General features: G+C 40.5%; 2 protein-coding genes across 2 annotated transcripts in view; one reads left to right on the forward strand and one right to left on the reverse strand.

Moving 5' to 3' along the window:
• Positions 1-6,217, reverse strand: part of LOC136862818 (huntingtin-interacting protein K) — a 41,303-nt gene extending 35,086 nt beyond the window's left edge. Inside the window, exons 1-2 of the mRNA XM_067139085.2 lie at positions 5,923-6,217; positions 5,736-5,843 (exon numbers count right to left, since the gene is read on the reverse strand). Of these exons, the coding sequence (XP_066995186.1) occupies positions 5,736-5,843; positions 5,923-6,087 (273 nt within the window). The 5' untranslated portion in view covers positions 6,088-6,217. The remainder of the gene's footprint in view (positions 1-5,735; positions 5,844-5,922) is intronic.
• A 394-nt stretch (positions 6,218-6,611) lies between these two features.
• LOC136884631 (centrosomal protein of 152 kDa) overlaps positions 6,612-15,342 on the forward strand; it is a 280,450-nt gene continuing 271,719 nt past the window's right edge. The window contains exon 1 of the mRNA XM_067156862.2: positions 6,612-6,962. Within this exon, the coding sequence (XP_067012963.2) occupies positions 6,840-6,962 (123 nt within the window). The 5' untranslated portion in view covers positions 6,612-6,839. The remainder of the gene's footprint in view (positions 6,963-15,342) is intronic.

Raw genomic sequence — 15,342 nt, forward strand, 5'->3', positions numbered from 1 at the left:
AACTCAATACGGAACCTAACAATGAAGTTTATTACTTTGAATGAGTTGTTTTATAACATGTCAAAATGAAGTGAGGTGTGGAATTATTTCACGAAAAGTTAAAATGATAAGGCGCTTTGCACTATCTGCAAGCAACTTATTTCTTACAAGTCAACTATTACAAATTTGAAAGGACATTTGCAACATATAGCAATATATACTGAGCTAACGTGTCATAGTGTTAAGGAAATACCGTCAGTGGAAAAACGACCAAGTAGGCCTATAGAGGATAGACAGGAACCTAGTATTAGCACTAGCACGCCTGATAACCTGGGCAATCAGCCGAGTACACAGAAGGAGTGAGGGTCATAATTGCTAGCCTTATTAAAGGGTTAGGAGAAAGGTTCAAGAACGTTGAACACAACAGCACGTTCACCTTATGCACTTTGTTAGGTCCACGCTATAAAGACCACGTTTTTTAAAACCTTGCGGCACTAGATAACGTCAAAAAGAGGGTGCGTAATTTAGTAGTGGACCTAATAGAGAGGAACACCCAGACCAGCGAGAACCAGAATATTGACATTCCGTTGAACACAACAGCACCTTCACCTTATGCACTTTGTTAGATCCACGCTATAAAGACCACGTTCTTCAAGACCCTGAGGCACTAGATATGTCAAAAAGAGGGTGCTTAATTTAGTAGTGGACCTAATAGAGAGGAACGCCCAGACCAGCGAGAAGCAGAATATTGACATTCCGTCCTTCTCACTTCCATCTACAAGTGGTGCATTTCATCCCTCTTGTCCAATAAGCGCCTGGAGCATTTTGAACGACATTACTGGAGACAACGTCTTCAAACCAGCCCTCTGTCACGAGCCAACAAGAACTGGATTTGTATTTGAAAGATGACATTTTACTTCGTGTAAATGAAGCAGGGGAATCTAATTGCCCCTTAGACTGGTGGAAAAATCACCAACATGTGTATCCCAATTTAGCACAAATATTCATAAAAAAAGTGTAACATAGTGGCCACTTCAGTGCCGTGTGAAAGACTTTTTTCCCCCGAACTGGACTGCCTGTTAATGAAAGGAGAACAAGGCTGTCATCAAGAAAGGTCGAAATGTTGATGTTCCTCAATGTAAATACGAAGAATTAGTGCTTGAGTATTTTTCATAACGGGTAGCACATCAGTGCCATATGGAAGACCTACTTTCCCAAACTGGATTGGTAATTAATGTCAAGCTCTCACAAAAGGAGGTCGAAGCATTAGTGTTCCTTAATGTAAATATGAATAATTAATTTTTAAGCATTTTCCTAATATTGGGCATCTTATGAATACTCTCGTTTGTTTTTGTGTGTGTGAGTGTGTATTTATCTCTCTTATCTATAAAATTCTGTAACTGATATTTCCTACAGTAGTTCTCGTTGAAGAGTAATCTTATAATGTTATATGATGAACATAGATGCTGTATAATAATACTGCTATAGATACTTCAATAATAACAGACTGGTTAACAAAAACTCTGAGTGTGTGGAACCATATCAACGAGCAGACAGCCATGATCATAAAACGCTAATGTCGGTTGATAGCCTACTGATAAATAAATGTCTTTGAAATTTCTATTTAAATTACAGACTATATCCTTTGCTTAAGAGTGGAGTCTTCACTCATCTTATCGTTCTTCCCGTGTATCCTTCATACAGGTATTTTGTCAGCCTTCAGCTTATGCTGTCTGCCTAGACATTACGAAACAAGTTAGAGTGAAAGGTGGTGAAAGATCTCATTTCCTGTCTCGCAGCCCCCTTGTGCGCGTGACTTACTCGTCTTTCACAGAGCCCCGTTATGAACGAATGACCTGTTGTATTCAAACTGTTTGGGAAAACAGTTGTTTTTAACAAACAGTTTGTAGGCGTTTTCCTAAAACAGCAGAAATAACCACCACTAGTACCTACCATCCTTATAATCCAGGGTATAACTTAAGTGAGATTTTCATTACAAGTGGTTTAAAAAAAAAAAAAAATTTTATACAGGGAAGAATTGTACTGTGGTTACCACCTTAGCGTGTAGGTAATATGAACCATCCCTTTACAACCTGTACAGCTTGGGTGACTCTACCAGGTGCATTAGTCAAGATTATGTAACCATGAATAAGCCCTACTAAAGAATACTGTCTATTATAGGATTTTTTGTTATTTGTTTTACGTCGCACCGACACAGATAGGTCTTATGGCGACGATGGGTTAGGAAAGGCCTAGGAATGGGAAGAAAGCAGCCGTGGCCTTAAATTAAGGTACAGCCCCAGCATTTGCCTGGTGTGAAAATGGGAAACCACAAAAAACCATATTCAGGGCTGCCGACAGTGGGGTTCGAACCCACTATCTCCTGGATGCAAGCTCACAGCTGCGCGCCCCTAACCGCACGGCCAACTCGCCCAGTATCACAGGTTAAGGTTTCCTACAACTTATATACTTTATACAAATTACCTGTAGTAAAATTACTAACATCTACTTCTCACAAAAATACATCAGACTCTTGGGATATACAATCAGTAACACGACTATTAGGCCTGATCCTGATCGACTGAAACCGCTCAGAGATGATCCTTTTCCATGTGACCACCAGTCTCTTAGGAGAGCGCTTGGCATGTTCTCACATTATTCGCCCTTTGTGTCTAATTTTTCGGCAAAAATTCAACCTCTGTGCCAAGCCTCACTACCTCTATCTGCCACTGCTGTTAAAGTTTTTGATGATGTCAAGTCTGCTATAGAAAATGCTGCTCTTGGTAGTACAGACAACAATGCCCCATTCACAGTCGAGACTGATGCATCAGATTCTACTATTGCTGCTACCCTCTCCCAAAATAAATGCCCTGTTGCATTTTTCTCTCAAACACTCTCAGGTTCTGAGCTGGGCCACCATTCAGTGATCGAAAAGGAAGCCTATGCTATTGTGGAAGCCATTCGTAAATGGAGACACTTCCTCATGGGCCGTCATTTCCACCTTATCACAGACCAGCACTCCGTAACTTTCATGTTTGATTCAAAACATTCCGGAAAAATAAAGAATGAGAAGATAATGCGCTGGCGTTTGGAATTATCCCCTTATTCGTATGACATTGTATATCAACCAGGCAACCATAACCAAGCTGCTGATGCCCTCTGAAGAGTCGGTTCCATCAATCATAATACAGATTATGAAAAGCTACTGCCTCATCATCAATCTCTTTGTCACCCAGGCATCAAAAGAATGGGTCATTGGATACGGATTAAAAATCTTCCCTTCTCAATAGAAGATATCCGGCGTATCACATCTGCGCGCAGGATATGCGCTGAGGTAAAGCTCTCTTATCAAGGCCACAGCCCCTTTTGAACATTTAAATCTGGACTTCAAAGGACCGTTGCCTACTAAGACTCGAAATCACTACATTCTCACTGTAACTGATGGATTTTCTCGTTTCCCCTTTGCCTTCGCTTGTCGTGACATTAATTCCTTGACAGTCATCTCCTGCCTAACTTTGTAGCATATTTGGAGCCCCATCCTATATACATACGGATCAAGGCTCATCATTTATGTCTCAGGATCTCAAGAACTTTCTTGCATCGTTTGGAGTGGCCACCAGCCGCACTACACCCTACAACCCACAGAGTAACGGCCAAGTTGAACGATTTAACGGGATAATCTGGAGAACAATTCAACTTGCCCTTAAAGATAAAAGTTTGTCAGTCACCGAGTGGGAATCCGTACTTCAAGAAGCGCTTCACGCCATTCGGTCTCTACTCTGCATAGCCACAAATGCTATTCCTCACGAGCGCATGTTTGGCCATCCACGACGCAGTAGCAATGGCTACTCCACTCCTACATGGCTACTGAAACCTGGAACTGCGCTACTCCGTCGCTTCAATCGCCAATCTAAATTTGAACCACTAGTTGAAGAAGTTACCCTCCTAAATGGTAATCATGATTATGCCTTAATCCGGTATCCTGACGGCCGAGAGTTTGCGGTATCCACTAGGCACCTGGCACCGAGAGGAGAAGACACTCCCACAGCGAATGATGGACCAGCGCCACACCCTAGTGAATCCACCACGGATCATGAGATTTCCAATGAAGGGAGCCCTGCAACTCAGGTCAATATCCCTGTGACTCCTGATAGCCCGCTTCAAACCCCGGTTCGTACTCAAGACAAAACGCCACTACGTCGCAGCAGCCGCATCCCGCATCCTCCAGCTTGTTTGAAGGACTTTGTTCAGTTCTGAGGAGGAGGTGAATGTGATGATACAACTTCTATGGAAGTTAGTTATACGGAATGTAGCTAATTAGAACTCTTTGGATGTTTAATGCTCTTTGACTTATTGCATTATAATTTTACTTTTCGCAGCCCAGTGCTACATTCAACTGCGCGCTGTACAACTGTCATTTGTTTGCACGCTCGGGTAGAATGTTGTCGAGAGGCGATCAGGGCTGCCAACCTCTGTACTTAGGAACTAATGAGTGGTACTTATTGTTACTGGTGGTGATTATTGTTTAGGATTCTTGCCGTGGACAAGACAATTGGTCTAGACGGTTAGGATTCTTGCTGTGGAGAGGACCATTGGTCTGGACAGTTAGGATTCTTGCCATGGACAAGACCATTGGTCTGGATGGTTAGAAGCCGTGAAGTGGCCTTAGGCACATAGTTTCGTGAGGAAACACGATTGGTCTGGACGGTTAGGATTCTTGCCGTGGACAAGACCATTGGTCTGGACAGTTAGGATTCTTGCCGTGGACAAGACTATTGGTCTGGACGGTTAGAAGCCGCAAAGCGGCCTTAGGCACCTAGTTTCGTGAGGAAACACGATTGGTCTGGATGGTTAGGATTCTTGCCATGGACAACACGATTGGTCTGGACGGTTAGGATTCTTGCCGTGGACAAGACCATTGGTCTGGAAGGTTGGGATTCTTGCCGTGGACAAGACCATTGGTCTGGATGATTAGAAGCCGCGTAGTGGCCTTAGGCACCTAGTTTCGTGAGGAAACACGATTGGTAAAATTCCTCAAAGCTGCCGCAGCCCTGTATCCGCCTCTACATTAACATAAGTATTAAATTAAATTACTGCTGTTGTGTATTTCGCATTGTTTCCTTTACATGGTGTTTTTTCTTTGTGCTTTTATTCAGCTGGGGTTGGTAACACAATGTATCTATCAGCATTGATGGCAATGTCACATTCCGTTCACGTTGACCCATGAGAATGCTAGTAGTTACTCTAGCCATGGCCGATGGCGGCTGCTGCTCTTGTTAGGTTATAAAACTAAATGTACTTCTGGGGGCGGGTTGGTGGATTCCTAGACATCGCAATGAACACATTTCTCCTATATAAGGTATTTCAAGTAAGATCTGCATTATTTTAGCTTCCTTATAATGTTATAAAATCTGGGCTGCGGTAGGAAAAATTATACCTTTATTGTTAACCTCGTTCACGTATTACATAACATAGTCTCATACCTATATGCTGAGATTTGTTTAATAAAACCTACATAAAGGTCAACAGTCATTCCTAATCCATTTCTTTAACACAGGTTAAGGTTCGGTACAACTTATATACTTTATACAAATTACCTGTAGTAAAATTATTAACATTGTATGGCATCAACTATATAATTGCAACACAAATACAGCGATTGGAGGTGGTGGCGATTATTGTTTTAATAAGTACAACTAGGCAACTAACCCCAAAATACAGTGAGTTAAAAATGATTGCACAAAATAGTTACTTACAATTAAATCAACGTCTTCTTTCTTAATAGAAACCTTGAGCAGCTCTCGTTCTTTAGCTATTCGTTCAGCAGCTTCTTTCTTACGTCTGTCGCCAATAATCGTCATCGCCTGAAATTAAACATCGACATCCATGTACTAAACATCACTGGATAATATCATAAAAAGCAAAGTGCATGTCTCTATTTACCCCCGAGAGGTCCGCGGAACATATTTCCTTCTCCTCAGCATAATCGGTAACTTTTTCGAGATCTGCCGCTCCACTATCATACTTCGCAACTTTCTTCTGAGATTTCTCATGCTGAACTTCGTCGGAATCGCCGCCCAAATCTCCGTTTGCTTCTTCGTCAGCCATCCTGTTCAAAAGCAGCTAAAATTTTACGAAGTTCACAAATTTCCTAAATACATATATATACACCACACAACAGCAACAACAACAGAAGAGCTCTGCTCTACCAGCACCACGTTTTGTCAATTCAATTGCATAAGGATTGATACCTAGCACTATAACCAACGTTGATTCAATCAGGCCCGAATCACAAGATCAAATAATGAAATTTCAACAAATGAAAATAAATGAAGACGATAATCATATGGCTTTTATTTTAGGAATAAATAGTAAAAAAACTACTTCACATATTTAAATTATGCGTTCAGACCACAGCCGACTGCAGATGGTTCTGGTTCAGACCAACACCGATGTTGGTTAACCTGCTATCGATATACCTATATCGAAAAGCATCACGTTGACTATCAAGATCAAGGCAACGATATATTGTATTTGGTTTTGATCGAAGCAATTAATCGAAGGCATGGGCTCGATTGTACTTTCTATCCGTAACCATTCATAATATGATTGGTAGATGAGAATGTCTAAAGCGGAGTACATTTGTATTTTGTTTTTTGTACCTCGTGAATGGGTGTTTATTCGAACTTCTGCCTTTTAGTGCTGTGTGACAGTATGCAGAAGAAAATAATTCCCTTGCAGAATTAATCCATTAGTGTTTCAGATGGAGTTTCCTTCTCGTCTATTATAACATCGGCCAGTTACGAGATATGACTTTTTGTACTTATGCATAAAATGCTGTATAGTTTGTCTATGCCAGGATGGATGGATTACAGAATGGGCCCGGCATCAGTTTATTTCAAGGTTCAGGGAGTTTGGAAATTAATACAAATGATCAAGAAGAGGAGGAAGCTATTGCTGATAAGCGTCGCATGGATCAAGAGGTAGGTATTTTTTATTTATTAACCCGGCACTACTCGCTAGGTCCTTACGTGCGCCGTTACTCGCTGGTGAGCGCAGCGCTCACCTTTATGTTTAAAGGCTATAATATGTCCTTATAAAGATGCAGGTATTCTTAATATGTCGATTTGAGATAGTTATTTATTTAGGAACACGGCCGAGTGGAGTGGCTATGGAGGCAAGCTCTACATTCGGGAGACGCGTGAGTTAGATCTCCACCGTTAGCTGTCCTGAGAATGGTTTTCTGTTTACGCTTCCAGGCAAATGCCGGAGCAGTTTCTATTCATAGACTACAGCCGATTCCTTCCACCTATTTAGCCAACTTTGTTCACCATCATTTATTTCATCTTTATTAACTCCTCATCTGAGGATGGCGTCAGGAAGGGCATCCGGCCGTAAAACAAGCTATCTACATTGATATCACAGATTGCTATAAACTAAAGTGCCTCTCCTTCCCCAGAACTTGCAGACACTCTGAAGCAGAGTTATGATCACTTCCGTAAACTTCATCTGTTTCATTACCATCAGTCTCGATGTTCAAGACATTTCCTCCATCGTTTTACCCAATGACGAAAGTATCTGACCACTGGATGCCACAATAACTTGTAAATATTGTCTAACAACAGCCACAGTATAAACAATTCACACTAAACACAAGCATAAAACAAATCCTGACCTATTACAATGCGCGAAATATAAGTAGCACAGTTCCTCGCTACTGAGCGCGCCGCTCACCAAACATACACTGCCGTGCCTAACAATGAATTTCGGGTGTTTATTTTCAAAGATAATGAAAATGACTGACACATCCCCTTCATAATAATCTGTTACAAAGGTACAGGGACTTACAAAGGTAGAGGTTTTGTAACATTCCAACAAGAAACAATATACTACGAAGGTGAGCGCCGCGCTCACCATGCGAGTAACCGCGGGTTAAATAGAAAGCGCACAATGTGCATGATACATACTAATAAAGTTCTACTATTACTCACTACAAAGTTGTCTTATTGAGATAGTCCTTTTATTACATACTAAAGCGTGATATCTGTCACACTGTCCCCCACACCATTTACACTTGCAATCTGAGGTTGGGTCGTTGAATTTTGTATTTGTACACAGGGTGAAATCCATTTACCACAGGTAGGTATTTTATTACTGAAGACAAGATTGATTTGCAGCTATCAACGTACTTTCATGGTTAAATCTTGCTAAATAGCTTGTCTTCTCACCAATTGTACTAAGTAACTCCTCATTTGTAATTGATGTGCTTACTTTCATCTTCAGTATTTTCTAGTTTTCTTCAATAGGTGTACAGAGATTCAGTTCTTATAAACGAATTCATTGATAGGTCCACCTGTTCAACTTACTCTGCTAATTGTATTCAAATTTAATTAAAACTTTAGGACATGTTTCGACCTTCAGTTTTGGGCATCTTCAGTTATAACCAAAATTGATGTAAATGCTTTACTAGGAACAGCTTTGCGCCTAGTGCATAAGCCTATTAAGATAGCACCCGTTGCCTGCTATGCAGTCAGTAAGATATGGATCTAACTTATGCCTGCAGACTTGAAGAAACTGGAGGCAGCTAAGGCTACATATTTAAAATGTGCCCTTTATCTATCAAGAACAGCAGCTCAATGGAAAGTTTGTGTTCATCAAATTTTGTATTGGCAAATAGTAGATTGCTGAAGACATTCACAATGCTTGGATGAGATGTGCGTCTATTCTGGCTTTCAAAGGTGGACATAGAAATAAAAGTCTTTGTAAAGCTTCCAACTAGACCCATCTGAACAAGTCGGCATTGCTTGAAGGCAGAGCAAGTTGGTTCAAAGGCTGTGAGTGTCAAATCATGATTTCCTGTGATTTGAAGTTGTAAGCTGTTCACCAAGGACATTTCAATGAAACTACTGTAGATCGGCATTCTGCGTCAAGTAAACATCAAGTAACCTGGGAAATTCCTGTAGGTCCTTTAATCAAAATACAGGCGGTTTATAGGTAGGAAGAGTTAGGCGTCACCAGTTCGATCTTGCTGACTGAAGTGTGGTTTGAATCGTCTCGGCTGCAGTTAGAGAAGTGGTGTTGTTTACGTTTAGAACAAGATACCTCAGCCTTATTGGGGCACTCTCTGATGGTGTGTCATCTATTCAGACATAGAAAACATCTGTTTGAAAATTTTAATTTCTCCAATCTCTTCTTCAAGATTGTACTCGTTCAACAGTCCTGTGCCCGTGTCCTGTACTTTCACAGAAGGGGTTTGTTTTTTGCTGGTCTTTTTCTTGCCTTGGAGTTTTTCATTCGTGCATTTACTTCAAGGGCAGTTGTTGTCATGTTTAGAAAGGACGAAGCAAATAGGGAGTAGCACCACTTATTTTCTGAGCGTTTAGCGCTCCTTCCACTTCTTCGTTTAGAAATTCCATTAAAGAGGACATCTGACCTTCTGGTAAATCACTTATTTTGTCTTGGATAAGTCATCATTTGCATATTTTGGTTGAAAATGCAGGTAGGATTTTTCGGCACTAGTACTCCCAGAGCCTTAAGGGATTGCACTCTATGGTGCCACTCAACGAATGTCAAATTTAATTCTTCAGGACTTTCTGATACGGTGGGCTTAACGTTTTTGAAGAAATCTAGGTGAGCCTGCATTATTCCATTCGTATCTGCATAGCATCTTAAAAGTATCTTCTTTGTCAGCCTGTTGTTCTCCTTGGTTCCTGCCAGCTAGGCATCATCAAATACGTACCACCATCGCCCAGTCCCTCAGAAGAATCAGATTCATTTTCCATGGAAGCACTTGGAGAGATATAATTGCCTACAAAGACAACGATGTAGGGTATGTAATTGATCCAAGTCCGCATCAAATCCTCCGCGAGTCAACCTGATGATGTTGATTGTGAGAAGAAGGGAATATATGAGCCCACAGTCCATTCAACAAGGAAGCATACAATCTAAAAAGGATCAAAGTCATAGGCTTGCTAGTAAGGAGTAGGGACACGATGCCTCGAAAATTCATTGAGTTTTGTAAGACCTGTTAGAATCTTTGATTTTTTTTACAATTTTTTACTTTAACAATTGGCTTTACGTCGCACTGACACATATAGGTCTTATGGCGACAGTCGGACAGGTAAAAGCTAGGGGTAGAAAGGAAGCGGCTGGCTGTGGACTTAGGTACAGCCCTAGCATTTGCCTGGTGTGAAAATGGGAAACCATGGAAAACCGTCTTTGGGGCTGCCAACAGCGTGGTTCGAACCCACCATCTCCCAAATGCAAACTCACAGCAGCACGGCCAACTCACTTAGTCTTTGATTATTGACATTGCACTTTATGTCTTGAAATCGTCAATAAGTATGTTAAGAAACAATCTTCGGTGATTTCCTTTAAAATTTAGTAGACTTTTATTTTTCCATTACTACTACTTCTTCTTCTTTTATGACCGCATTTTTCTATTACACATAAAATAAAATAGAAAGGTTTAATCCACCTACTCAATACATTTACAGTAATTGTGATGTTTATAAGAACACTAGCCGATGTACTCGTGCTTCGCTACGGGATTCTCAGAAAGACTGACCTTCTGGTTTTCCTCACTGAAGTAAACAAAGGTCATTACAAAAACGTCAGTAGGTACTGTAAGTAGCGATTAAAAGCAATGTTATCATATAAAATACTCGATCAAATGAAAAACCGCACATTTTCTCACTTTTAATGAACAGTACTACCGTAAAAAGGAGAACAATAAAACTTTGATTACCACCTGTTCAATACGGAAAAAATGAGGATGGTCTCTTGCAGTACTACGGTGCCGATCTAACAGTCCAAAGTTCCAGAGCTGGAATGACCAAGCCGCAGACTGCCGTGAACACTCCTCTGCCATAATTCCCTTAAATATGCACACTGCTCATTTCAATCAGTGCCCCAGAGTAGGGACTGAATAGCTCGAATGCTGTGATGAAGCAGTGTGTTACGTAACAGTAGTGTCAGAAAATTTATGAACCAGAGGAATGGCATGCTTAAGAAGAAAGTTATCTAACTCCCCAGTTACTTCCTACCAATATTCAAGCAGGCTGTTACACTCGGTACAACCGGGCGAGTTGGCCGTGTGGTTAGGGGCGCGCAGCTATGAGCTTGCATCCGGTGGATTTGAACCCACTGTCGGCAGATCTGAAAATGGTATTCCGTGGTTTCCCATTTTCACATCAGGCAAATTCTGGGACTGCAATTAAGGCCAAGCCCTTTCCTATCCCATCGTCTCCATAAGACCTATCTGTGTTGGTGTGACGTAAGGTAAATTAAAAAAATACTCGGTACACAGCAGTAATCCTATATATCGTAGATGAGTGGCGACAGAAGAACAAAGTCCACCACAACAAACAATGGTCAATGTAATGTTATTGTTGATCAGTAGACTGTAGTTCCTTATTCTCCGACTTCACATACTGATTGTCATTAAATTCTGTTTACCCATGTTCTCTTGACTTGGCGTTGATACGGACTTAATAACAAAAATCCAAATTCATGAATATCTCTATGATCATAGCCGGTACGCTAACAATGCATAAGATAAAAATGATCGGATATTTAAAACTGTATAACTTTAGTTATGTAGTATTAATCAAAACGACCATTAATAGCATAATATTTGAGAATTACATTTTAGGCCTTCCTCTAAACTACCATTTCATTCAGCGTGAATAAAATTAATTATGGCGTAGATTATAGCAACTTATTTCCCGACTTTTCATACCGATTTTCATTAAGATAGGACCACTAATAACGAATAGTTGAGAATTTAATTTTAGGTTTTCCCCTAAACTACCATTTTTCTCAGTGTGAATACAATTATGTATGGCCTAGATTATAGCGACTTATTCCTCAACTTCCCATACCAATTTTCGTTAAGGTACGACTATTAATAAATATTTGTGGATTAAATTTTAGGCCTTCCCCTAAACTATCATTTCACTCAGTGTGAGTAAAATTGTTTATGGCCCAAATTATAGCGACTTATTTCCCAACTTTGTATACCGATTTTCATTAAGATATGGACACTAATAATTTAAATATTTGAGAATTAAATTTTAGGCCTTCCCCTAAGCTACCATTTCAGTCAGAGTGAATAAAATTATTTATGGCCTAGATTATAGTGACTTATTACCTGACTTTGTATACAGATTTTCATTAAATTCTCTTCAGCCGTTTTCTCGTGATGCGTGTACATACATACAGACAGACAGAAATTACGGAAAAGTAAACAGTGCATTTTCTCGTTACTGTGGGCACGACTGATACAGAAATACCATCCTTTTTAAATTTTGAGCAATGTAGAGACACAACTCTTATTTTATATATATAGATTACAATATATTATGAGGTACTAGTTTCGACCCTGTGTGGGTCATCATCAGCCTAGCCAAGGTGCATGTGGATATGCCGAAGTCCTAATGCAGAATTACACAGTGGAATGAAATATAAAAGAATGAACTGAATATGTGATGTAATGATGTACATATAAAATGGTGAACCAATGAACTGTTATAGATGTGATATTGTTATGCTTATCAGTGACAAATAAACTTTTGGATTTATGTCACATACAATTACACTATAAGAATATTTATCATACAATTATTGCAAAATGAATAAAATAAGCTCTGTTGGCGAACATTCTAAAATTACATATTTAAAAATGTAATATGCCAGTTTTAAGCAAAATCCAAATGCTTCTATTGAGCTTCTAGAACTCAGAATGTGTCTTCAGGTGGAGATATAAAGTTCAACATTGGCGCAGAGGGAATCCATCTTGCATAATGTCCAATAAATCCAAAACAGAAGTTAAATGCTGATAGGATTGTTCGACATTCTTGTAATATAATGAATCTTTATGTGCTATGAGGAATACTCCCAATTCAAGTAGGAACCAATAGAACCTTGCACGCAATGTGAACAACCTTCCCCGTGGAGTGCAACTAAGAGATTTTTCCATTACATAATATAATTATTAAGTATAATTTGTGTTTTACGCAAGCTCTAAATTGAGGAAATATACATATTCTGTCTACGAGACATTTTGGCTCTTCTTCCAGATATCCCGGAGAAAAACATTTTTATTTCAGATACAGTCAGGTTTTTATTGATGGAAGACTGAAATTGTTCCCAAAACCCTGTCCACATCTCTGTATCACCCGCGAAGGATTCGAGCCTCATCTTGATTGGTAATTTTATTTTCAGAACAATCGTACGCTGAACTTGTGAACTCGGTTGGGGAACAGCAAGAGTAAGTTATGGGTGGTGTTATCACATCCGAGAAAATTATCTGTCTTGCAGATTGCACGATCTTTCTTTGTATTCTTTGCAAATTGTTACAACGGCCTCGTATTCATTATCATTTAAGAGGTCATGCATTTGTTGATCTAGAGTCAGAAGTGTTTGGAGTATCTTATGAAGTTGATTACGGGTATATATACCGAGCGAGTTGGCTGTGCGGTTAGGGGCGCGCAGCTCTGAGCTTGCATCCAGGAGACAGTGGGTTCCAACCCCACTGTCGGCAGCCCTGAAGATGGTTTTCCGTGTTTTCCCCATTATCACCCCAGGCAAATGCTGGGGCTGTACCTTAAGACCTTTCCTATCCCATCATTGCCATAAGACCTATCTGTGTCGGTGCAATGTAAAACAAATTCTAAAAATAGGGTTCCTATTCTTCCTGTCTTTGAATTTATTGATTAGGTTCATGAACCTTGTAATAAAACCTTTATTAATAATTTATTTGATGCTTCTCGTTTCATGGATTCTCTTAAGTTTCTTTATCTGGTTGCTGTCGCTCATAATGTGAGGAAGCAAAAGTACAGAATGATCTAGTAGGCTGGAAAGATTTATGACACCTCTGTCTTTCCTCAGTGCAGCTATAACAGTAGCACAGTTTCTTAGATGTGAAACTTCCACGGTATGTAGGGAGATTCCATTTAGTTCTTCTTCCGGGTTGAACTGTGTTATTTTCTGTTCCTTTTGTACAGTTTCCCGACATTCTGAATACTTTGCAGTGTTCTTTGTAGAGACGACTGAAATACCTCTTCTCGATCTGAGGTAATCAGTCTCCCAGGTGCTAACCGATTATCTATTTCAGTTGCCTTGACAAAGAATACTGCAATATATTCGGAACATCAGCAAACTCTACAAAATGTACAGAAAACAACATGGTTCAATCCGGAAAAAGGACTAAATAAAAGTCTGTTTCCTTATTGACACTACTGGGTTCTAGTGTCTGTGAAGAAATGTTTTAGTTTGCTGTTGGGTGACAGCACAAGTTATTAGTAGGTTATGAGATTCCTCTAGCGCTTTCGTTTTCATTTGTGAAAACTACGAAATGGCTGCACATTCAGCACAATGCTACCATTAACCATGCATCCACAACATGATCATTTCATCTAGAACCATGCAATATTATACTTGATCATAAATTACTTTGCATTCAATGGCTAACTCCCATATTTATCTAAAAATATTTCAGGTAGGTACGTTAGATACTCACCTGCGTGTCACGTCTGCCAGACACTTTCTATACTCGTTCCTATCCCTAGCAAACTGGATTTCTCGCTGTAGAGTCTTTGTCTTCCTCTCTACCGCCTCTTCAACTTATTGGATCCATTCCTTCTATGGGTTGACTTCTTTGAGTATGTTTGGGCTTGACTTCAAACGGGAGGCTCTGGTGGCGAAGTACGGCCTTTGCCCAACGTCCATATGGGGCCACAGAGAGAGGCCCCACAGAACAGCCTGGGCTTCATGTTGGTCTCTCCTGACCAGTGTGGCTGGAACCAAGGCCTTGAGTGCCTCTGCAAGAGGCTTTGTCAAGAACCGGGAGGGCCTTCCTGTAAGTTGTGGGTACCAAATTCCTCCAAGCGTAGGTAGGTAACTGGTTGTCGGCTGGGTCTGGATCTCCTGTCTGGTTCTCGTTCGACTGATGGGAAGTAGAGTCATCCTCAGTATGCTGACGGATGGTTTGGAGCTCTTGTTGAAGTGTCGACTGCCCGGCCCTGAGCTCCTGGACAGCCTGCAGGAGTGCTTGCAGTGCCTCCTGTGATGTGGACATTTCAGTCTGATCCGGGTCCAATACTAGGCTTGACTGAAACCAGCTGCAGAATGGCCATCCTTGCACGGGTGTGCCCATTGCTGTAAAAGTCTATTTGCTGGAGCGAGACGTCATTCTGACTTTTGGAAAAAGTAGGGTGGTCTGTTGAGGCATGGGGTTGCTCGTGCTTATACAAAAGAAAGCCATCCCCTCGATCACCACGAACTGCTCGCCAGATCATGGACACCTGGGTTTATATAGCAAATCCAGAAGCGTGTGTACAAATAAGCACTGGCGAGAGCCAC

This window comes from Anabrus simplex, chromosome 1 (genome assembly GCF_040414725.1).
Source record: "Anabrus simplex isolate iqAnaSimp1 chromosome 1, ASM4041472v1, whole genome shotgun sequence".
Classification (NCBI taxonomy): domain Eukaryota; kingdom Metazoa; phylum Arthropoda; class Insecta; order Orthoptera; family Tettigoniidae; genus Anabrus; species Anabrus simplex.